The sequence below is a fragment of the Myotis myotis genome, unplaced genomic scaffold, assembly GCF_014108235.1.
Source record: "Myotis myotis isolate mMyoMyo1 unplaced genomic scaffold, mMyoMyo1.p scaffold_m19_p_10, whole genome shotgun sequence".
In the NCBI taxonomy this organism is placed as follows: Eukaryota; Metazoa; Chordata; class Mammalia; order Chiroptera; family Vespertilionidae; genus Myotis; species Myotis myotis.
In genome coordinates, this window is record NW_023416314.1 from 13961674 (window position 1) to 13984469 (window position 22796).

Sequence of the window (22796 nt, forward strand, 5' to 3'; positions counted from 1 at the left end):
GATTTCAGAGAGAAAGGGAGAGGGAGAGATAGAAGAATCAATGATGAGAGAGAATCATTGATCAGCTGCCTCCTGCACACCCCCTCCTGGGGATCAACCCCACAACCAGGGCATGTGCCTTTGATCAGAATCCAACGGGGGACCCCCCAGTCCGCAGGCCAACACTCTAATGCTGAGCCAGACCGGCTAGGGCACCACGTTGCTGTTTTCAGTGGGGAGTGGGGGAGTGGGTGGCGGGAGGAGGAAGTGCAGCACAGAAGAAAGTGGGTTAAGTAACGAGGGGGTGTTTTACTGTGTCTTTCCGTCAGACGTTCAGCTATCTTTGTGTTTTTTTGTGTGTGTGTTTTTTTTAAGTTCCAGGTTTTTTTTTTTTTAAGTATATTTTGTTGATTTTTTTTTACAGAGAGGAAGGGAGAGGGATAGAGAGTTAGAAACATTGATCAGCTGCCCCCTGCACACCCCCTACTGGGGATGTGCCCGCAACCAAGGTACATGCCCTTGACGGAATCGAACCTGGGACCCTTCAGTCCGCAGGCCGATGCTCTAATCCACTGAGCCAAACCGGTTAGAGCCATCTTTGTGTTTTTGCGTGGCAACGCCAGACTCTTAGCCAAGGAGCAAAGCGGTGGTGGGTGGGTGGGTGGGAAGGATATGCGTAATCCAGGGACACAGACCATGGCATGGTGACGGCCTGGGGCTGGGGCCGGGGCCAGGGCGGGCTGGAAGGGGTCATTGGAGGAAAAGGAGACATCTGTATTACTTCCAACAAAGAAGACTAAAAAAAAAGAAAAAAAAGACAAAACTTGGCCGGTACGTTCAAAAGCACCCCCCCCCGCCCCCGCCGCGCGCCCCAACACCAAGCGCTTAGCCCCGCCCCCAAGAAGCCCGTCCGGGAGGCGTGGGCAGCGGCGGCGCGCTCGGCGGCCGGGCATATAGGGCACCGGAAGGCGCGGGCCGGCGATCGCGCTGCCTCCCGGCCCCAGCCCGCAGGCCCCGCGGCCCCGGCGTGACGCCCGCACTCGGGAGCCTCTCGCGGCCGTGCCCCGCGCCCGCGTCGCATCCGGTGGTTACCGGCCGGCCGGCGATGGCCGCCGCGGGGGGCGCCCGGCTTCTGCGCGCCTCCTCCGCGGCCCTGGGCGGCGCGGCCCGGCGGTGGCTGCTCGTCGCCGGAGCCCGCGTGGGAGCCGGCGGCCTCCCGGGGAGCCGGGCGCCGGGCGGGAGCGCCGAGCCGGGCCTGGGCGGCGGCGCGGCGAGACGGCCGCTGAGCCTGTCGGCCCCGGCGCGTGGCAGGTGAGGCGCGGGCCGGCGCGCACGGGGTTGGGGTCCCTTCCCCGGGGGCGGCCCGGCCCGATCTCTGGCTCCGCTTCTTCCCTCGGGCACCGGCTCCGAACGGCCCGCGCGCTCTCCGCGGCCCCGACTGGGCGCCGTTCCTTTCCGAGCCGCCGGCGCCGGGCGGGAGACGGGGACCGGGACCCCGGTTTCCCTTTCCGGGCCCTCCCGTGCCCGCGGGGAGCCGGGTGCTTGGCGGCTGCCAGTTGGCTGGGACTAACCTTTGCTCTGCCCGGAGCCGCGGTGACCTTCGCGAGGTGCACCCCGTGGCGAGCCGGGCCGGCGGGGCTGGACGGGCCTTTCTCCTGCGGCGTGAGGACGTTCTGCCTCCAGGTCCATGTCGGAACGTCCACTTGTCCGGGGACGTCCACCCTGTGCCCGGGCTCCCGCCCTCTCCCCGCCGATGCCCCGCCGAAGCCCTGCGCCGAGCGGCGATTCGGGTTGTGCAGCGGCTTTGCCGCTCCCCGTCCGCTTCCGCAATCTCGACGCGTCCCCGCGCCCCAGTTGTATGTAAATGGAGGAGAGCAATGGTGCAGGTCGCACAGGGTTACTTGGGGAATAAATGAGAGAATGCAGGAAAGACAGGTCGCCTCCTGGCTCAGAAGATGTTACCTGGTAGCAGCAGCAGCAGCTCAGGCCTGCAGTGTTTTATGTTTTCGTTTTGTTTTGAGTTTAAAGTGAAAAAAAGTTAATTAGTGAAGCGGTGAGACAGAGTGTGGCTACTCCACAGGCAGGGCAGCTGGAGCGTTGTTTTGTAGCAAATGTCGAAAGAGATGTGAAAAAATTTCCCCCAAATACATTGATATTTTGTATTCTTGGGCATATTTGCTTTTGAAAGACACGATCTCCTTAGATAGTTAGAGCTAAGAGGTATGGGACCCTACAGAGTGCAGAATGCTCTCGGATCCCCTGCTGGCAGGCAGCAGGCAGCTAGACCGGGAGGGAGGGAGGAAGGAACTGTTGGACTTGTCTTCTGCCTTTTCTTGAGGAGGTACCTGAGAAGAGGGCGTAGGACTTATTTGCCTTTTCTCCATAATCTTATTCTGTAGCGGGTGCTCAGTGGATGTGCTGCATGAACTGGGAGGGGAGTAACGGAGAAGGCGAGCCGGATGCATTTGTCCCCGTATCCCCTCACGTCCCTGCTTTTGACCTCCCTCCCAGCACATGCCTTGCTTTCTACAGTGGATGCTTTCTTGACAAATTATATAAATTGGGACATGTATGGAACATGCTTGTGTAATCAGTATTTACAGGGACATAAATGCTTTTGTGAATAAGAATGATCTCCCTCAACCAAAGGACTTGTATGCATGCATATAAGCATAACCAGTGGACATAAGACATTGGGGGATAGGGGAGGCTAGGGGACTGTCTAGGGCGGGGGGATAAAATGGACACATATGTAATACCCTTTGTAATACTTTAAGCAATAAAAATTAAAAAAAAAAAAGAATAAAGAATAAACATTCAAAAAAAAAAAAAAAAGAATGATCTCCCCCAAACTGAATGTTTGGATTATGAAATTGTCTTAAAGGGGCGCACGTTTATTCTGTTCCCTCACAGTCCTGCTTTTCTGTTGAGGTCTTGTGGCCTTGTGCTTCCTATCACAGACTTTGGAGCTACAGCTGATATTATCTGAGAGTTGATCAGCACTAACCACATGTGGCTGTTTAAAAAAGTTAAATAAAATTAAAGAATCAGTTTCCCAGTTGAACTTTATTTTAAAAAAATGTTTTTCTTTTAAGAATTGATTTTAGAGAGAGAGGAAGGGAGAGGGAGAGAGAAACATCAAAGGGCTGCCTCCTGTATGACCCCACTGGGCATCGAGCCTGAAACCCCAGCATGTGCCTTGACTGGGTATGGAACCCAGTGACCTTTGGGTGCATGGGTTGACGCCCAACCAACTGAGCCACACCTGCCAGGGCCCCAGTTGAATTTTTAAGGATCAGTAGGGAGTAGCTGCTGTATAGAACATCACAGGTGTAGAACACACAAAGGTCGATTGGACAGAGCAGTCTAGAAGTTGTCATCCTGGCTTGGAAGTTTAACATTTTAGATAAGCTATCAGTAATTGAGAGTCGAAAACTCCTTTAACTCCAAAATACCCTGACACAATACTTAATATTCTGTAGTGATTTAAGTTGCAAAGAGCTTTCCATATATTATTTCACTTGACTCTTAAGAAAATCTTGGGAGGTTAGATAAAGGAAAATAAAAATTCTATAGCAAGTTGCTGGCAAAGCCAGGACTAAAATTCATATAGTTTTTGTTTGTTTTTTTGAGCACCATAGTAGTTGGTAATTCTTTAGCCCATGGGGTCGTTTGGAGGAGTTGAGGTGGCTAAGGAAGTAGGGAGCCCTAGATGGGTGCCCCTTTTCTTGGACCAATCGTCCCAGGCTACTCTCTATGGTGAAGTAGGCATCAGCAGCTTAACTCCCCTCCCCGAACGTCAGCACAGCAGCCTCTGACAACCGTCTGATTGAGCAGAATAAATGGCAGCGAGTAAAGGGTAACAAGTGAAGAACATAGTGTTTTTTGTGTTGGCTGATTAATTGATGAAAGAAAATTTGGAAAGATCGTAATTATTTCCCAGTGTATGAAATCTTCCTTTTTGGGAATAGCTCAAAGCTTCTTGCTAGTTCTTAGAATTGAGGGAGAAATCCACAAAACCCACCAACACCAATTACAGTGGGGCCTTGACTTACGAGTGTCCCGACCAACGAGTTTTTCGAGATACGAGCCGTCTCTCAGCCGATTTTTTGCTTTGAGTTGCGAGCTAAAATTCAGGTTACGAGCCAGCTTCAGATACCCCACCGCTAGTTGGCGCAGCGAACGTCACAGTGAACGCCACATCAGCCCAGCATTTCAATTCATTGTAATGGTGAAAATTGATTTGACATACGAGTAATTTGAGTTACGAGCTCCGTCACGGAAAGAATTAAACTCGTAAGTCAAGGCCCCACTGTATTAATAGTGAATGGATAGGGTTACTTGGGTATAAAGTACACGCGTAATGCTTCAAGGAAACAGTTTCCATAAACTTTCTCTCCTTGATTCTCTCAGCAGCTTGGGGAAGTCACTGTGGCTTCCGATGGTCCTCTAATTAGTATGTGTCAGAACCAGGGCTGGAATCTACATCTGATTTTTACATTCCATACTTTCCAACTCTAGAATTATCTTTCTGCTCCCTCTCCTGTCCTCTGGTAAACCTATTCATACTCTTACTCTGCAGTTTTTGTGTGAGGCTGTACATATATAGCAGCAGTTCAGGCTTCTTAGCAACACGAGGACTGAGACTTTAAAAGTTATTAATCAGTGCTTGTTGAGCTCTACTCTGTGTTATGTATGTATCTTGCATATGTTGTTAACCCACTTTTACAGGGGAGTCTGATGTAGAAGAGAGTTCGAATTCCTTTGCTGTAACTCAGCTCTAGAGTGCTCTAGAAGGATAGCAGCCCTAAAACCTTTGGTCTGCGGTAGTGAGTACAAATGATGGAATTCTGTCTGTCATACTTTTACGAGGCATTTGTGGATGTCAGATCTCTAGACTGCTCTGCTGGGCTCAGATCCATCTGGCTTCTCGACATTATCATCTACTTTTTTCTGTTATTAAATTGAACAGGTCTAAACTCAAACTCATTTCCATCTTCCCCAAAGCTCCATCTCCCCATCTGTTAACCCTACCTTAAACTGTACCCCCTAAGCTGGAAACTTCAACATTATTTCTTTCCTCTCTCTCTCAGTCCATCTTATATTGATGGCTACCAGAACCTTTTCATTCTACCTCCTGAATATCTAAGACAGTGTCTCCTATATCCTTGCTTAGTTTGAGCTCTTTTAATAACTTACAAAGTGGTCTCTCTGCCTCCAGAGTATCTTCATTCTCTGCCATTGTACTTGGAAAAATCAAGAATAATATTCAGAATACTTTAAAGCATTTTTTTTTGCTATGAAAAAAAAAAGTTGGAGTACACAAGCCCTTTTGAGAAACTTTCACATATCCTAATATATAGAGAGAGCTAGGTGCCTTCATGACCGAACGGCGACTGGTCACCATGAAGTGATGGAGCACCTCTCGGCCCCCCCTCCACCCCCCTGCCCCCGGGCCCAGAGCCGCTTACTATGTGGAGGGGCTGGTGGCGGGGTGGGACTTGGGACTGTTGAGTGGTGGTGGCGAGCTGCTTCGCAGGGTGGCCATGAGCTTAGCAGAGCAGTCATCCGGGTGGCAGCGAGTTTCGCGGAGCAGTCTCGGGGGTGGGGGGGAGGGGGGAGTTTAGCGGAGCAGTTGTGGGGTCGGGGGAGGGGAGTTTCTCAGAGCGTCCAGCAGTGAGCTTAGGGGAGCAGTTGAGGGGCAGGGGGAGCCTCGCGGAGCAGTTGCGGGGTTCGCAGAGCGTCCCAGGGCAGGGAGCTTCATGTAGCGTCGCAGGGCAGAAGAGGCCATGCGACAGAGGCCAGGCTAGGCCTAGGGACCCTAACTGCGCACGATTTCGTGTGCGCTGGGCCTCTAGTCTATATATATAAAAGCCTAAGCAACCGGCTAACCGGTCGGTAGCTATGATGTGCACTGACCACCAGGGGGCAGATGCTTAACACAGGAGCGGAAACCACAGGCATGGAAACATGGAACAGAGTGATGAATCTCAGAGGGAAGGAGGGAGAGGGGAGGGCGGGAAGAGATTAACTAAAGATCTCATATGCATACTAGAGGCCCGGTGCACGGATTCGTGCACCAGTGGGGTCCCTTGGCCTGGCCTTTGGGGATTGGGCCGAAACTGGCTCCCCTACATCCCCTGAGGGGTCCCGGATTGTGAGAGGGCACAGGCCAGGCCTCTAGTATTTTATATAATTTTTAATTAATGGAATTCTCATTTTTCAATGTTGAAATATTAGGGAGGCCATTATCTGATAGGGACTTCAGTTGCCTCATTTGTGAGGATTTGATAAATTGGGAGATATTTATAACTGGAATTATTTATTCTAGGTTTTACTTATATTCAAGTTTTCTTTGATATGGACTATTACCATCTGCTGGCAGTAGTGAAAATTGCAATTAATTATTTTAAGTTGAAGTACATCTTTTCAATTGTGAGGTAAAAATTATAATGACCAGTGGTGGAGGATAAGGATCTAGTTACTTATATAATTTCTTTTCCCAAATTTTGTTTTGATGTTTGTGAGAAAGGAAAAAATTTTTTAGTTAGCTGGCTGATAGATAATATAATGTCCTATAATAAAGCACTTAAGGGGGTATATTTATCCTCCCACAGGTTCAAACAAACAAACAATATTTTCTAGCCCCTTTGATTTCTGAGCACACAGTGTAGACCAGAGTAAGATGTCCAGATACTCAGGAAACTATCAGACTGCTGCCTTTAAGCACAGTACCTGCCAGACACATGCATAATTGCCTATGGACAGCAGGGAGCTTTGCGTTCCCAAAGCTCACCACAGCAGTGGTCTGGTCTTCAGGGGCACGTTCACAGAGATTGTTTTTCAGAGAGCTGTGTGAGAGCAAAACAGACTTGCATGATAATGATTGCTAGACGTTTTGACATGACTGTGACTCATAACCATGACCACTCGGGAGACACAGTGCATAGGGAAGTACATGGCCTAGTTTTCATTTCCTTTCAGGCAGTAGAGCTCTCCTGGTAACTGGGCAGATAGATATGCCTTTTTGGTATTTATGGTATTTTCTTCCCAAATGAACTTTGGAAAGAAAAGAAAATTCTGTAAAGGAGCACATTGGCTTGCATGTGCATACACACACACACACACACACACACACACACACACACCACTGTTTCTTTGACCTTACAAGTTTTTTTTTTTTTTAATTTGACCTTACCAGTTCTTAAAACAGTTATTTTAAAGTATTTTTGAAAATAATTAATAAAGAACTGCTTCCTTTTTCAGCTCAGAAGATAAAATAACAGTCCACTTTTTAAACCGTGACGGTGAAATACTAACAACCAAAGGAAAAATTGGTGACTCTCTGCTAGATGTTGTGATTGAAAATAATCTAGATATTGATGGTTTTGGTGAGTATGGAAGAGTCCTTAAAATTTATAAGTGAAACTATTGAATACGTTTCAATACTGTTCTTTTGAAAAATTTTAACTTATACCATACAGAGTAAAATATTAAAATTCAGGATGTATTAGTGTTATATTCTCATTTTGAAAGAATAAGTAATACTGTATTTCTATTCTTTTTGCATTTGATTAGCTTAGTACCTCACCTCATTACCTTATTGTTTACGTGTGTTATGCAAATCCAGGAAATAGCTAGTGGAGTTGAAAAAAAACAGGTTAGAGATAATAAATGTCATATTACAAGAGGTAATTAAATAGTTTTAACTTAGTCTGGAAAGTTAGCTTACCTTTCCAGGAAGGGAAATTTATCTACCTCTTATCAGGGGACAAAGTGTTTTTATGGAGAAAGGGTTTTTATTTCTAGAGTCTAGACTTCTGACGGTAGTCCTTAAGCACTCACACAAGCCACACCCCAGATGCTGCCAGGGAAAGCTGTTAGCACTCGCCAGTTCTGCTCAAGCACTCTAGTGATGGTTCTTGAAGAGGGTTCCCTTGATTATTAGCATTAGGTCACATGGGAAATGCAGATTCTCGGGCCCCGCTCCAGGTCTTCTGAGTCAGAAAGTCTGGGGTAGGGCCCTGTGTGTTTTCACAAGCTCTCCATGTCACTTTGATGCATGTTAAAGTTTGTGAACCATTGGCCTGAAATAAGGTCTAATGAGCATATCTGACTATGCTTCTGTCAGGGCACAGTTCACATTGCACTTTTGAGAACCATTTCTACATCAGAGTTATTTCTCTTTTCCCCATTTCCCCATGATCCGTGAAATCCACCTCCCTGTGAATGCTCACCACGGCTTCCCTGTTAGAGAGAACGTCCCGTCCCTGACTGGGTTGTGAGCTCTTGGAAGACTGTCCTCGCTCAGGTGACTTCACTTCACAGAGTGTACTTTCCAGAGGTGGCACTGAGTATTTATGCTGCATTTTTAAATCTGAGATTTGTTTAGTCAGCTTCAGGATTAATTAGAACAACTACCAGTTGAGCGCATACTATATGTTACCTGTGATTGTAACAACTCTAAGGGGTAGATTTTTTTAAAAAACTTTTACTGTATAGATGAAGAAACTGAGTTTCAGAGAAGTTAACATTCCCTGGGCCGTACAGGTGAGAGGGCTAAGATTCAAACCGAAGTCTCTAATTCTTTATGCCTTTTTCTCTAAGAAGCTTCTTTTCTGCATAAACTATTTTAGAAATTAGGGGATGTAATAGTTGATATAGTACCAGTTCTAAGGAGTTTTTAGTCTAATGAAGTGGTTCTTGTCTGGGATGGAGTTAGAATCTACAGAACTTTGAAAAGTGCAGACATCATTTGTGTTCCACCCTGGATGGTGCAGGAAAAGAGGAGAGTTTTGCCGGTGTGTATTTTTTTTTAAAATATATTTTTATTGATTTCAGAGAGGAAGGGAGAGGGAGAGAGAGAGAGAAACATCAGTGATCAGAGAGAATCATTGATCAGCTGCCTCTTGCATGCTCCCTACTGGGGATTAAGCCCACAACACAGGCATGTGCCCTGACCAGGAATCAAACCATGACCTCCTGGCTCATAGGTCGATGCTCAACCACTGAGCCACCCCAGCCAGGCCTTGCAAATATGTTTTTAAAATGCTCTACATGATTCAGATACATACCATGGGTAAGAATGACTTATGTGTATAAAGACCTCAGTGATCATTTATGTATAGCATGAGTTCTATAAAATTTATTTATAATTGATTTCCATTGTATGAGTTCATATTTAGCTACACTTTTAACTAAACTTAGTTTCTCTGAATTATTTTTTCACAAATGAAAAGTAGTACATAGCATAGCAACGGAGAATAGACTGGAATCAGGTAGGTTATGGTTCATAGTCCTCAGAACGACAGTAGCTGTAAAAAAGCAAGTACTTAAAATAAAACCGAGCTATTATGAATTACATAGCTATTATTAATAACACAGGTTCACTTTTCATTATAGACTGTGGTTCATAAACTAACACTTTCCTTTACAAGCCAAGAGCCTTGGAGCAAGCCACCTTAATATCTTTAAGTCTCAGTTTCCTCTTCTGTAAAATAGGATTCTGATAGTTCTAACCTCATGGGATATTGGAAGTAGAGTGCTTAGCACAGTGCCCACTGTGTAAGAATGGGCAGATTTGTGTGGCATTTTAACTTGGCTATGCAGTCTTTAGTAGTTTGCTGAGGATTCTGCATTCCCTTAAGCAGACTTAGCAGAGAGGCTTTAAAGATCAAGGATCCTAACAAGTCCAGAATTTTGTTGTGTAACTATAAACTTGAGATAAGCTAATCTAGGTTCACAAAAGATAAGATTTAAGCCTCAATCATTTTCTTGAATAAAGATGAAAAGAAGAGATCAAGAAGCCTGAAATGCTGTTCTTATAAAGAAGAGGTTATTGTAACAACATGGGGGCAGCTATTTCATTAATTCCTAAAGCCAAATACAGGAGACCCTTTAAGTATTGCCCTTGTCATAAGTCATACTCACAGATGATCACCATATCAAGGAGGCTGACCAAGTACAAAGTCTGTTTACAGTTTCTCCCTGAGTGATCTCATCCTCTGTGACCTTAAATCCCATCTAGATGTCCATGAAGTTAAATTTACATTGTTGGCTCGGACATCCCCTCTGAGCCTTGGACTACAGATCCAATGTCCTCCTTTACATGTCTTCTTGGAAGTTGCACAGATATTTTAAAGTCAATATTTAAACAGGTCTTGATTCCCCCAACTGAAACCTGCCCTTCCGCAAGTCTTTTCTGTCAGTAATGAGCATCTCTCAGCTGCTGAAACCTGAAAACAGCGTCTTTTATTCTTCCTTCTCCCCCATCACCTACCTCCAGTCCCACAGCAGCTCCTGTCAGTTGTGCCTCCAAAGCATGTTTCCTATTTACTTATTTAGAAGCAGGAAACTTTTTTAAAAATATATTTTTATTGATTTCAGAGAGGAAGGGAGAGAGAGATAGAAACATCAATGATGAAAGAGAATCACTGATCGGCTGCCTCCTGCACGCCCCCCACTGGGGATTGAGCTCACAACCCAGTCATGTGTTCACGACTGGAATCGAACCTGGGACCCTTCAGTCTGCAGGGCGATGCTCTGTCCACTGAGCCAAATCAGCTAGGGTGCATGTTTCCTATTTAAAATGTGTCCTATTCTCTCATCCCTGCAGTCACTACTTGGGGCTGGCCAGTCACTGTATACCTGTAACTGCTGATCTGCTTCTGCTCTGAGCCCCGCAATTGGGGTAATCTATCATAATACACAGCAGACATGTCCCCTGATTAAAAACGATGAATAAATTCCCATTTCACTTAGGATAAAGTGCACACTCCTTACCCTAGCCCAGTGGTCGGCAAACTGCGGCCCCTTGAGTGTGGCTCTTCCACAAAATACCACGTGCGGGCGCGCACGTACAGTGCGATTGAAACTTCGTGGCCACACTCAAGGGGCCAAAGAGCCGCATGTGGCTCAAGAGCCGCATGTGGCTCGCGAGCCGCAGTTTGCCGACCACTGCCCTAGCCTAAAAGGTTCTGCATTGTTTGGCCCCATCTGCAACCCCTCCACCCCGTTTATACTCATTCTGTTTCTCACTTTGGCCATGCTGGCCTTTTCTCAAGAGCTGAACTTACCCATTACCTCTGAGACTTTGTATACACTTTACAATTTTTCCTGCCTGGGACACTTCCCCAATCCCCATCCTGAAAATCCTGTATCTGTCTAGTCTCTACCTATTTTATTGTTAATCCTCACCTAAGGATATTTTTTCTATTGATTTTATAGAGAGAGTGGAAGGGAGGGTAGAGACACAGAGAGAGAAACATCCATGTGAGAGACACACACCAATTGGTTGCCTCCCACACGCACCCCGACTGGGGCTGGGGATGGAGCCTGCAACCAAGATACATGGCCTTGACAGAATCAAACCCAGAACCCTTTAGTCTGCAGGCCAATGCTCTAACCACTGAGAAAACTGACTAGGGCTAGTCTCACTTTATGTTTCTTCCTTAGTGAAGCTTTGTCCCACTGTCCAATTCCAAGTAGGGTTTCTCTTATTAGCCTGAAACCATTTTTCTCCATTACAGCATCCTGTTCATTCTTTCATAGCATTTATCACAATCTATTAGTTATATATTTCTTTATGTGTGCATCTCTCTCCCAAGAGACTGCAATGAAGGATAAAATCATTCATGTTTTATCCCTTATTGTATATTAAGTGAAATAATGAATGGGTAAATGAGTAAAAAGGAACAATTAGAAATTTTGGAAGCAACACAAATTTATAAGCATTCTTATTTCCAACTTTATGATCTAAGTTTTCAAAGTGTATTGTACTATTCTGTCACTAGGGGGCAGTTATAGCTCTCTGATCAAATTTACTTAGTTACTATCTCAGACCATTCTTTTTCCTTTACATTACCTATATTCTTTATGTCTGTTTTGAGAAAATTTATTCAAATTGGGAAATCCTGATAATGTTTATATAAATCTATATTTATTACTATCATATTTATTGACTTCCTATTGTATAATGTATTTCTGGCTATGCTAGATCAAAGTTTTGTTTATTCTCACCTGAGGGTATGTTTTTATTGATTTTGTTTTATTATGTTTTTAAATCCTCACCAGAAGATATGCTTATTGATTTTATTTATTTATTTATTTATTTATTTATTTATTCATTCATTCATTCATTTTTGCTTTTTTTTTTTTTTTGGCTTACTGATTTTAGAGAAAGGGGAAAGGAGAGAGGGGGAGAGAAAGAGAGAGAGAGAAACATCGATGTGAAAGAGAACATAGATTGGTTGCCTTTCATATGTGCCCTGACCAGGGATTGAACCTGCAACCTTTCAGTATACAGGACGATGTTCCACCCAACCGAGCCACACCGGATGAAAGCTGACAGCCACCAGTACTGCTCTGGGACTGTGTTTAAGCATAGATCCATAACTTTTGTGGCACTTTCAGTCCCCATCTCTCCACATGTCATTACATTAGTGTACTCCTATTCTGGTCAGCTACCAGTTTTAGAGTGAAGACTCTTTGTGGTTGTTACTTTGGTATCCCTTTTCCTTTTATATATTGCCTCCCATTGCTTGTTTTGTAGAGTTTTTTTTTTCCTGTGTTTGTGATAAGAATAAAAACAATAGATATTCCCCAGCTTATGAATAGATTTTATTCTCCAAGTCCGTATTCAGTTCAACTAACTAGCATTTGGAATTAGTTTTTCCCATTAGAAAACATTTTTAGGCCAACCCTAAAGAACTTATTTTTTCATAACTATTTAATCACCATTTACAGTCTGGTTTCTATGAGAAAGTGCATTGCAACTTCTAATGTCAGGTCAAGAACACCTTAACTTCCTGGGCATACTCACCACATACACACACACACACACACACACACACACACACACACTCACATTCTCTCTACCTCTACCTCTACCTCTGCCTCTACCTCTACCTCTACCTCTACCTCTACCTCTACCTCTACCTCTACCTTCCTCTCTACCTCTCTCTCTATCTCTCTGTATCTCTCTCTATCTATCTCTATCTCTATCTCTATCTCTATCTCTATCTCTATCTCTATCTCTATCTCTATCTCTCCATAATACACATACCCCCCACACTATAGGGACTCATTTTTCCATTCTGCACCTTATTCTGGTAGTGGGAATATATGCATGACTAGTTTTATGCCATTGTTGTTGGAAAATATAATAGTTATGATTTCAATCTTAAAAATTTTTTTCCCTTTTTTCTCCCCTTTTTCCCCCATTGACTCCCTCCATCCCCCACCCCCAGGCCTGCACCGCCCTGTTGTCTGTGTCCATGGGTTATTCATATATGGTACAAGTTCTTTGTTGATCAACTTCCATCCACCCACCCTCCCCCGCCTTCCCTCCAAGATTCCCCACTCTGTTCCCTGCTTCCATGTCTCTGGATCCACTCCATTCATCAGTTTATTTTGTTAATTAGATTACACATATGAGTGAGATTATGTGATACTTGTCTTTTTCTGACTGGCTCATTTTGCTTAGCATAATACTCTCCAGGTCCCTCCATGCTGTCTCAAAGGGTAAGGGATCTTTCTTTTTTTACTGCTGCGTAGTATTCTATGGTATAAATGTACCACAGCTTTTTTATCCACTCATCTACTGATGGGCACTTGGGCTGTTTTCAGATCTCAGCTATTGTAAGTTGTGCTGCTATGAACATAGGGGTGCATATATTCTTTCTGATTGGTGTTTTGGGTTTCTTACGAGATATTCCTAGAAGTGGGATCACTGGGTCAAATGGGAGTTCCATCTTTAATTTTTTTAGGAAACTCCGTACTGTTTTCCACAGTGGCTGCACCAATCTGCATTCCCACCAGCAGTGCACTAGGGTTCCCTTTTCTCTACATCTTTGCCTGCACTTGTCATTTGTTGATTTGTTGATGGTAGCCATTCTGACAGGTGTGAGGTGATACCTTATTGTCATTTTAATTTGCATCTCTCTGATGATCAGTGACTTTAAGCATTTTTTTATATGTCTCTTGGCCATCTGTATGTCTTGGCCAGTGTGGCTTGGTTGGTTACAGCATCCTCCCATACACGGAAAGGTGGCAGGTTCGATTCCTGATCAGTACACCACTAGGTTGGGGTGAGTGCAGGAAATAACCGTTCTCTCTCTCTCTCTCTCTCTCTCTCTCTCTCTCTCTCTCTCTCTCTCGTCTTCCTCTTTCTCTAAAATCAATAAAGAAAGCTTTAAGAAATATTTTTTTCAAATATTTTCTTTAGAGACATGTCTTCAGTGTTCTCTAAAATGCTTATTTTTTATAGAACATATAGGTTAAATCTTAAAAACACTTTTAAAAAAACTCAGATTATCTTACTATTTTGGGGTTTTGTAGGATTGTCTATTTCTTTTTATAAGTACCATGGGGTCTTGTAAATCTTTGCTGTAATTTTTTTTCTATAGTAGTATTTGCTCCACAATATGACATTATATTTCTCTGGCCCAGTGTTAGCCATCTTATACAAGCTGAGTTGATTTCACTCTGAGTCTTAAAATTTCTTTTATAGTTGTGTTTCTTCCTGGTGTGATGAATAAGAAGAACATACTTGGTCACAACGTGTGGTGGAAAAAGTTTGAAAGGGACTATACAATAAGGAGGGATCATGAATGTGACACATTTATTTAAATAATAAACACGGGACTAGAATGTGTAATAGGAACTTTGCATGTAGGAACCAAAAGTTAACCTTCTGTATATGCTCAACATTTGTCAGATTCTTATTAGAATACTCTCTTCAGCTCTGAACTTGACAACTTAAGCAAGATGTGGAAACAATTGGCAAGGTTCGTAAGCGGGCAATAAAATTATATTAGAGAATGAAAAAACCTTTAAGAGAAGGTTGGAAGAATTGAAGTTTCCTAGGGAAGAGAGAGCTTAAAGCGTATGAAGAGCTGGATGGATGGCAACTCTCCATGTCTTCTGGCCAGGTGGTACGAAAAGGAATGTCCTAAATTTTTCTGGAAGGATTTATGGGCATGTGAACTTTTCTCTCCATTGCAGGATGATTGAGAACATATTGTATGCACTCTCTCTTTCCTTGATCTTTTCTGATGTCACACTTTTCTGGTTCTCTGTCTACCATTTGAGACGTTTTTGTTTTGACTGCCTTTCTAGGAAGGGTCTCGCCTTGGCTCTCTGCCTTTCTGATCCTTCCTTTCCTCTTTTCCTCCTTCCCCATGGTGAAACCTTATGGCTTTTGCTTCCGCCTTTTTAAAAAAAATCTTAAATCCATCCTTTACACACAAGCAGCAGTGAGATCTCCCCAGAATGAAGTTCCCAGGTCACTTTCCTGCTCGGAATCCTTTAGCAGCCTTTTGTAACCTATAGCAGAGGTTTACAAACGTCTCTCCAGGGGCTGGATCTGGGGGAGGAGTGACGTGTTCATAACCCCCTGGCTAGTGCATCCCTGTGGCAACTCCCCATGAAAGATGGTTACTGAGCATGTGTTCCCCACTGAGTACGCCAGGAAACAAGGTGGAGAATACGGGCTTATAGAGCAAGGTCAGGCGCCTGAGGGAACTTGGTCCCCTGCCTCTGCAGCCCCACCCACCTCACCCCACCCTAGACTGTGAGTTTGTTTTCCTTGCATCTTCTATTATACTTGGCTTGCAGGACTCAGGATTTGTTATTTTAATAACAAAGCTGAAGAAAGTTGCTGGGAATATTTTGTGAGGATTGTTGCACTTACATTTTGAAGACAAAAGGAGGCTGGATTTCCTGATTTGGGGCCTGCAGTATTTCCAGAGGGATTTGCTATTTTAGTTTTGGGTTTGTCTGTATCGGGTATTGGTAACATAAAAACAGAAATCAAGATAAGTATATATTTATTGAATACTAGGGGATAAATTCATTAAGAGTAGTGTTACTTCTCTATGGAGTCATAAAATACTAGAGCCAGCAGGCCCTTAGAGGTTATCTTCCTCGATCTCTTATACGGATGAGAAGAAAACAGGTCTGAGAGGCTTGCCCAGGACACAGCAGACAGTGTGGTAGGTCCATCTAGATCAGTGGTTCCCAACCGTTTTTGGCCATGCCCCACCTAAGCATCTCTAAAATCCTGATGGCCCCCTCCCCCCACGTGACATATAATTCTTATCAAAAAGTGAACTTCTGTTCATGTGGAAGAAGCCTAAAAGGCCGTTAACTTGGTCTAAACAAGCTTCCAAAGAACATGGCATCCATGAAAGAGGAAAATAAAAGAACGAAAGGACAGCTGAAGTACGAGGAAGAAACCACTAAGAAAATGTTAAAAAAATATGAAGTGATATGAAAAAATAGCAAATAAAGTTTTCAAACATATAATGGAGAACTGAAATGCATAAATATGTCACAATATATTTATATACTGTATATGAAGCCCCTAGAACCATAAGAAATGCAAAAAATTCACTGTTAACTCATTCTCGAGTTGCTCCCCTTAAAAATCAAATTGCCCCCCTGTGGGGCATGTGCCCCATGTTGGGAACTACTGATTTAGAGCCTGGCCCTGCTGCACTTCACTCGTTCTCTTTTTATTGCAGGGGTTTTTGAAATGTGTGTGTGTGTGTGTGTGTGTGTGTGTGTGTACTTTTTTTAAGTAGAGCAAGCCCTTTTCTTTTTATGTAAAGTATATCCATTTACCTTTTGTTTGAAATATTTCAAATTTACACAAAAACAGGAAACTAAGCTACTTGTTCAAGTAACTAATTGGTGTGTATATATATTTGTGTAGTATACTGTATATGTGTATATTTACATTATATCTAATATTTAAGTAAGGGGACTTAGATTATTGCGTGGAAGGATCTAGTTGTCTCAGCATTGGGCAGCTTAGATGAAAGTCACCACTCATCTCTAACAGGTAGCATGACCTTAGTATATTTATTTAACTTCTCGGGTTTAGTTCTCATTATGTTTATAAAGAGAAAGTTAAATTACTCCAAGATTTCCTATAACTTTCAAATAATACTAATTACCAACACTTGCACAGTGTTTACTATCTACAAGTCGTGGTTTCTAGTACATATGCTAGGTACACACTCATATGTAATCCTCACAACTACATGAGATTTTGGTGCAGACACACTATTGAGGAAACTGAGGCATGGAGGGTTAAGTAGCCCAAGTTGATGCCATTAGTAAAAGTGGAATCACATCGAACCCAGGGAGGCTGGCTCTAGGGCCCACAGGCATGGCTCCTCTACTTCACTGTATGTTCTCTCTCTCAGCCTTGTTACTTCTTTGAATTAGATTTTATGAAAATGAACATTTAAGGAAGCCTCTCGTTTTTTTTAAGATAACAAAATATGAGTAACAAATGTTCAAATTATGAGGGAACCATTCTTAGTAAAATCATCTGTTCACTCGGGAAAATTAAGGTTACTAGATATTGATAGTAGTTCTTCTTACATATTCTGTGTGTTGTTTATTGACCAAAAGAGAATCTAAATCATACTTAAGTAACTCCTAGGAGTCTGTAATTTTCAAAGTTGTTATGGTTTTTATTGTTATTTATTAAATAGCTTATTTATTTATTTACTCATGTAAGAGAGAGGAAGGGAGAGGGAGAGAGAAAAATATTGATGTGAGAGAGGTACTTTGCTTGGTTGCCTCCCCTATACACCCTGACCAGGGATCAAACCCACAACCTGGGTATGTGCCCTGACCAGGAATCGAACCCTTTGGTGCATGAGCCAACGCTCAACCAAGAGAGCCACATCACTTTTTAAAAATTAGTATTAGCAAACAAGCTGGAAAACTATTTTTGATGTAGAATTTAATGAGAACACAATTCTGCACCATTCTGTTTTGGCAGACAGTCTTGGCTGCCATAGTTTAAGAAGAGCCCAACCAGGCTGAGGGAAGGGATGCAGAACTCATACAAGAAAAATTTGGAAGACTTGGGTGTGCCCAGCCTGGCGAAGGAACAGCAATCTCAAATATATGTAAAGCATTGTTTAAAAGAAGGATTCACTAAATAGTTAATAACATTTTCATATAAACAGAGCAGAAAAGAGGTTGCCAGGGGCTAGAGGTGAGGGAAATAGGGAGAGGTTGATAAAAAGGTGCAAACTTTCAGCTATAAGACGAATGAAGTCTGAGGAGCTGAAGTATAACATGGTGACTACAGTTGATAACACTGTGTTGTGTAATTGACATTTGCTAAGAGACTATAACTTACATGTTTTCACAAGAGTTTTATATATTTAAAATGGGTATGTTAACTGGATGAGAGGCATACTTTTACAATATATATGTATATGAAATCACCACAATGCACATTTTAAACATCTTACAATTTTATTTGTTAATTATGTCTCAGTAAAGCTGGGGAAAAAAGGATTGGACTCCACGGGGTAGGACTGGACCAGTAGGTGTAAGAGTTCCAGACTAGCTCAGCAGAAGCCAAGTGCAAAATTGGCTGGCTTATGCAGGTGTGGATTTCTTTCCCAGGAGGTTTTCAAGGAAAGGTTGGGTAACCCCTGGAAAAGGATCTGCAAAGCAGGTTCAGTCATAGTTGGGTTGAACCAGGTGATGTCTCAGTTCCCCTTTCACAGTACCTGGCATATACTAGGCACTCAGCAAATAACTGGGGCAGGAGAAATAGCTCATTATTTAAAACCAGTTTGACTCTTAAAGTGAACTTACTTGATTTCTGGCCTGATCACAAGGAAAGACTGAGAGGGAATATGTACCATTACTTAACTGTAGGTTTGCTTGCTAATTCCTCTTATATACCATAGGGCTTAACAGATTGTGTTGAGCTCTTCAGAACTTTTAAAAATAATATGTGAATGTGATTTCAGATTGTGTGTGTGGGGGGTGGGGGCTTGTCCCTAATTTCCATTATAATTCAGAATAAAGTCTTCATTATGGATGCTAATGCTGATCTAAAATGTAGAAATAATTAACTTGAACTCAAACCCAGTTTGAATTGTGTTTAATGTAGAGCAGAGTAAGTTCAATTCTGTTGCTTTTGTAGGCGCATGTGAGGGAACCTTGGCTTGCTCTACCTGCCACCTCATCTTTGAAAAGCACATATACGAGAAATTGGAAGCAATCACTGATGAGGAGAATGACATGCTTGATCTGGCGTACGGGCTAACAGATAGGTAAGATTTAGGACCACTTCAGTTGTACTGATAGTCTGGGAAAATAAAGGTTTTACTAGTTCATGTCTGGGTAAGGCCAGACCTGTGTGTGTAATAGTGATCTTTCTGCGTAGATAACAGTTAAAAACTTTGAATATAAAATGTGACATTTCTCTTTGTTTCCACTATTCCACAGTTTAGCTCTTACCAAACTTTTCTTTTTTATAAAAGTAAAAAAATAAACCTTATTTAGTCTATTTTTATTCCAGGGATTACTGTTTGCCACAATTTAGTGAATTGGGATTACATTTAATGCTTTTTATGGTAGCATCGAAGGATAGATTTGATAATTGAATGAAATTATAATGGAAAGTTTTACCTACTTGAGAACAGAATTTTTAAAGATACTTAATATATAATAGTAATTATGTTAAGATGAAGTGCTACTTCTAAGTGTACATTAAACTACATCAGTCAGGTTATTCTTATTATTAATTAATAGGTAGAATTACTCTTAAAATTGGTAACATCTAAAGTAGCAAGTGAGAGGTATCAAGTGATGCCTTATTCTTTTTTTAAAAAAATAATCTTTATTGTTGAAAGTATTACAAATGTCCCCCTCCCCATTGACCCCTTCTAGCCCACACCCACCCGCCGCACCTCCCCACCCCAGGCCTTCACCACCCTATTGTCTGTGTCCATGGGTTATGCATATATACATACAAGTTCTTTGGTTAATCTCTACCCTTCCACCCACCCACCCCCACCTTCCCTCTGAGATTCGACAGTCTGTTCCATGCTTCTTTGTCTCTGGATCTGTTTTGTTCAACAGTTAATTTTGTTCATTAGATTCCACATATGAGTGAGATCATGTGATACTTGTCTTTCTCTGACTGTGATGCCTTATTCTTAAACATTACCTGATATTTTGGTTGGAGCCAGGAAAAGGAGCTAGTTGATTTACTGTGTAAAGGGCAAAATAACGAGGGCTTATGTGATGTTGGCTTTGGTGTTTACCTGTAATTTGGTGACCCTAATGTAAGATAATAATAAAAAATTAAAAATAATAGTAATAATAATAGCTTTATTTCAGGTGTATTATGTAACTACAGTTTTGTTAAATTCTTAGCGAACTCTCTTATCTAAAAACATAAATTTTCTTATCCTCACAAAAATGTTTAGAGCACATTCTAATTGATGCTTATATGTGTGTGTATTCCAAATTTCTTGTTTTAAAGACTTTCTTTATAGTCTGTGTATGGTTTTAATTATCTGGGAATTGATTAGTCATTTTCTTGGCATTGCTAAAATCTCAGTTCTCTTCTCCACTGTTGTGCCTTCTGATTATTTCATTGCTTGTCAGTCCTTTCACCAAAAAGCAGTAGTACTGGTGAATCAATTAGTAGGTGTTGGAGACTAAAGACTAAAATGAAGCCATGGTCCATTAGGCTTTTGGTTTTTTATGATCACATTTTGTTACCCTCTAGTTGAGAGTTGAATATGTTTTTCAACTTAAAAGAAATGTAAAAGTTAAATAAATTCTTAACTTTTTTGAGTAAGAAAATGTTCTCTACAGCTGCATTGTTTTATGAATAATACCTACTTAATACTAAACCATACCTCCCCCTTTTTTATACAGATCTCGGTTGGGCTGCCAAATCTGTTTGACAAAGTCTATGGACAAAATGACTGTTCAAGTACCGGATGCCATGTCTGATGCCAGGCAATCCATCGATATGGGCAAGAACTCCTAAGATAGAATAAATGGGAATATTTTCACAGAATGTTACCTATTTTTATAATTATTATTTCTTAATTAAATGAGAGCATGGATGAATGAGTTTACTATGATGACCTGCTTTACTACTTTAATTCACCTTGTATAATTACTGAATTTTGTAGTCCGAAAGTATGCAATCTTTATTTTGTTTAAATTATAAAAAGCAAATCAAATATTAGAAAACATAGGATAAAATGGCACATATTTTACCTTATATTTGTTTAGCAACTTTAGCAAAATGTTTTCATATAAATTCTATGCCTATTTGCCTATAAAGTAGGTTTAAAAAGGCACTATCCCTGTGAGATGTGGATGAAGGCAGAGATCCAAGAGTGAATTAGAAAATCTGTACCAGAACCCACATCCTGTTACTACAAATTTTACAAATTTAATGTTTAGATTGAAACTGGAGAAATTATGAATATCTTATTTATAGTGGTAATTAGTGTGAATGTGAATGGAAAAAAACTGTTGCTTCGTTCACTGATTAATTTCAAAGACAGTTGTAACCTTATAAATAAATATTTCAAAATTTTATTCAGTGAAAAGTTTTAAGTCTGAGCATAGGTAATCTAACTCTGTCAAATAAGTTTGGTCTCAACCTTTTAAGAAGGGCTAGGTTTTACTGTTGTTTTGTGTTTTGAAAGAAGTTGGGACTAAACTGGAGGAATGAACAAAAAATTAGGTGTCTTTATTCTTTTCTGTCCTAAGCAGAATGGTGTGTCTTTGTAATATTTAAAAAATAATGCTGATCTATAAATCTCTGCCTGTAACAAAATTGAGGTCCTCTGGGTTAGGTTTTCTCTGTCCTGAGCCACAGAAGGAAATGAGCAGACTTGCCCACTGCTTAGCTGGGCAGGGGCGAGCCCCTTCCACCAGGACAGAGCTGCGCCATGTGCAGTGAGCTCGGCAGCGTGCATCGTCCCGGAGATGCGGGGGATGGCTCGATCACCACAGATGACCAGTTACGCATAGCAAGCATTTATATCTGTATCTTTACTCCAAGTACACTGGTAAATGATATAAAAGGGTATGTAGTGTCTCTTGTAAATATAGTAAAACATCAACTAGCTTGGACTAATCACGGGGAAGGGCAGAACAAATAAAAGGGAAAAGTGAACTACAAGACCCTTGAGTTAGCTTCTGGCACATCTGTGCAGTTTGATCATTTGCACAAATATTGGTTAAGTGCAGTAATTGACCTACAACATTTTGTTGTGTCCATTGGGGAATACAGAGGTGCAAAAGATAAGGATGCCCTCAGGAGCTCACCTTTTATTAGGAAATGATAAAATTCATGTATGCACAAATAATTTGCTTGAACTTAGCCAACCAATTTGCCAAATAGAATACTTAAAGCTAACACGTAAAAAATGATTAGGAAGAATTTAGGGGCATGTTCATTTGACATTTTATAACTATGGAGTGCCTTCTATGTGGAGAGCACTTTACTATGAAGTACTTTAAAATAATTTGTTCTCTTAATTAGCTTCAGTATTCCCCTTTCATTCTTTTGTGGATTACCTAAACTTTCCTTCCCAGAACTCTTAATGATGACATTCAGCCTAAACACTAAAATTTAGATTCTAATTTTCTCAGATTTCAAAATATAAAAATTTATACTAATGAAGTTTAAGTGTATCACTTAATTGTATCACTTAAATAAAACCTACCAAACTTATTAAATGGAGGATATATCCTAAATTGGTTGGTATAAAGATTATTGTTTTCAGTTTCAAAAACAATTCTTTCATCTTTAATAGTGTGTGCATTCAGGTAACTGTTAGTTGTCTATTACTGCAAAATAAATTGCCCCCAAACTTAGTGGCTTACAACAATGATCTCCATTTGTATGGGCAGGAATTCACAGTGCAGAGCAGGATGGCTCATCACTGCTTACAGTGTCCGTGGCCTAAGGTGGAAGATGGAAAGGCCAGTGCTGCAGCCATCTGCAGACTGATGAT

At 41.8% G+C, this 22796-nt stretch overlaps 1 protein-coding gene across 1 annotated transcript; it reads left to right on the forward strand.

The window, feature by feature from the left end:
• Positions 1-908: 908 nt before the first annotated feature.
• Positions 909-21369, forward strand: FDX1 (ferredoxin 1). Its single transcript, XM_036324548.1, has 4 exons — positions 909-1290; positions 7246-7370; positions 18944-19073; positions 20692-21369. Exons 1-4 carry the CDS (start codon positions 1085-1087, stop codon positions 20804-20806), a joined length of 576 nt encoding a protein of 191 aa, XP_036180441.1. The 5' UTR covers positions 909-1084; the 3' UTR covers positions 20807-21369.
• Positions 21370-22796: the final 1427 nt, after the last annotated feature.

Excerpts from the sequence above, each read along its gene's own strand:
- FDX1 (XM_036324548.1), top strand. The coding sequence starts at position 1,085 with ATGGCCGCCGCGGGGGGCGCCCGGCTTCTGCGCGCCTCCTCCGCGGCC. Across the intron at positions 1,291-7,245 it reads TCGGCCCCGGCGCGTGGCAG|CTCAGAAGATAAAATAACAG; the intron begins GTGAGGCGCGGG and ends TTCCTTTTTCAG. Across the intron at positions 19,074-20,691 it reads GCGTACGGGCTAACAGATAG|ATCTCGGTTGGGCTGCCAAA; the intron begins GTAAGATTTAGG and ends TTTTTTATACAG.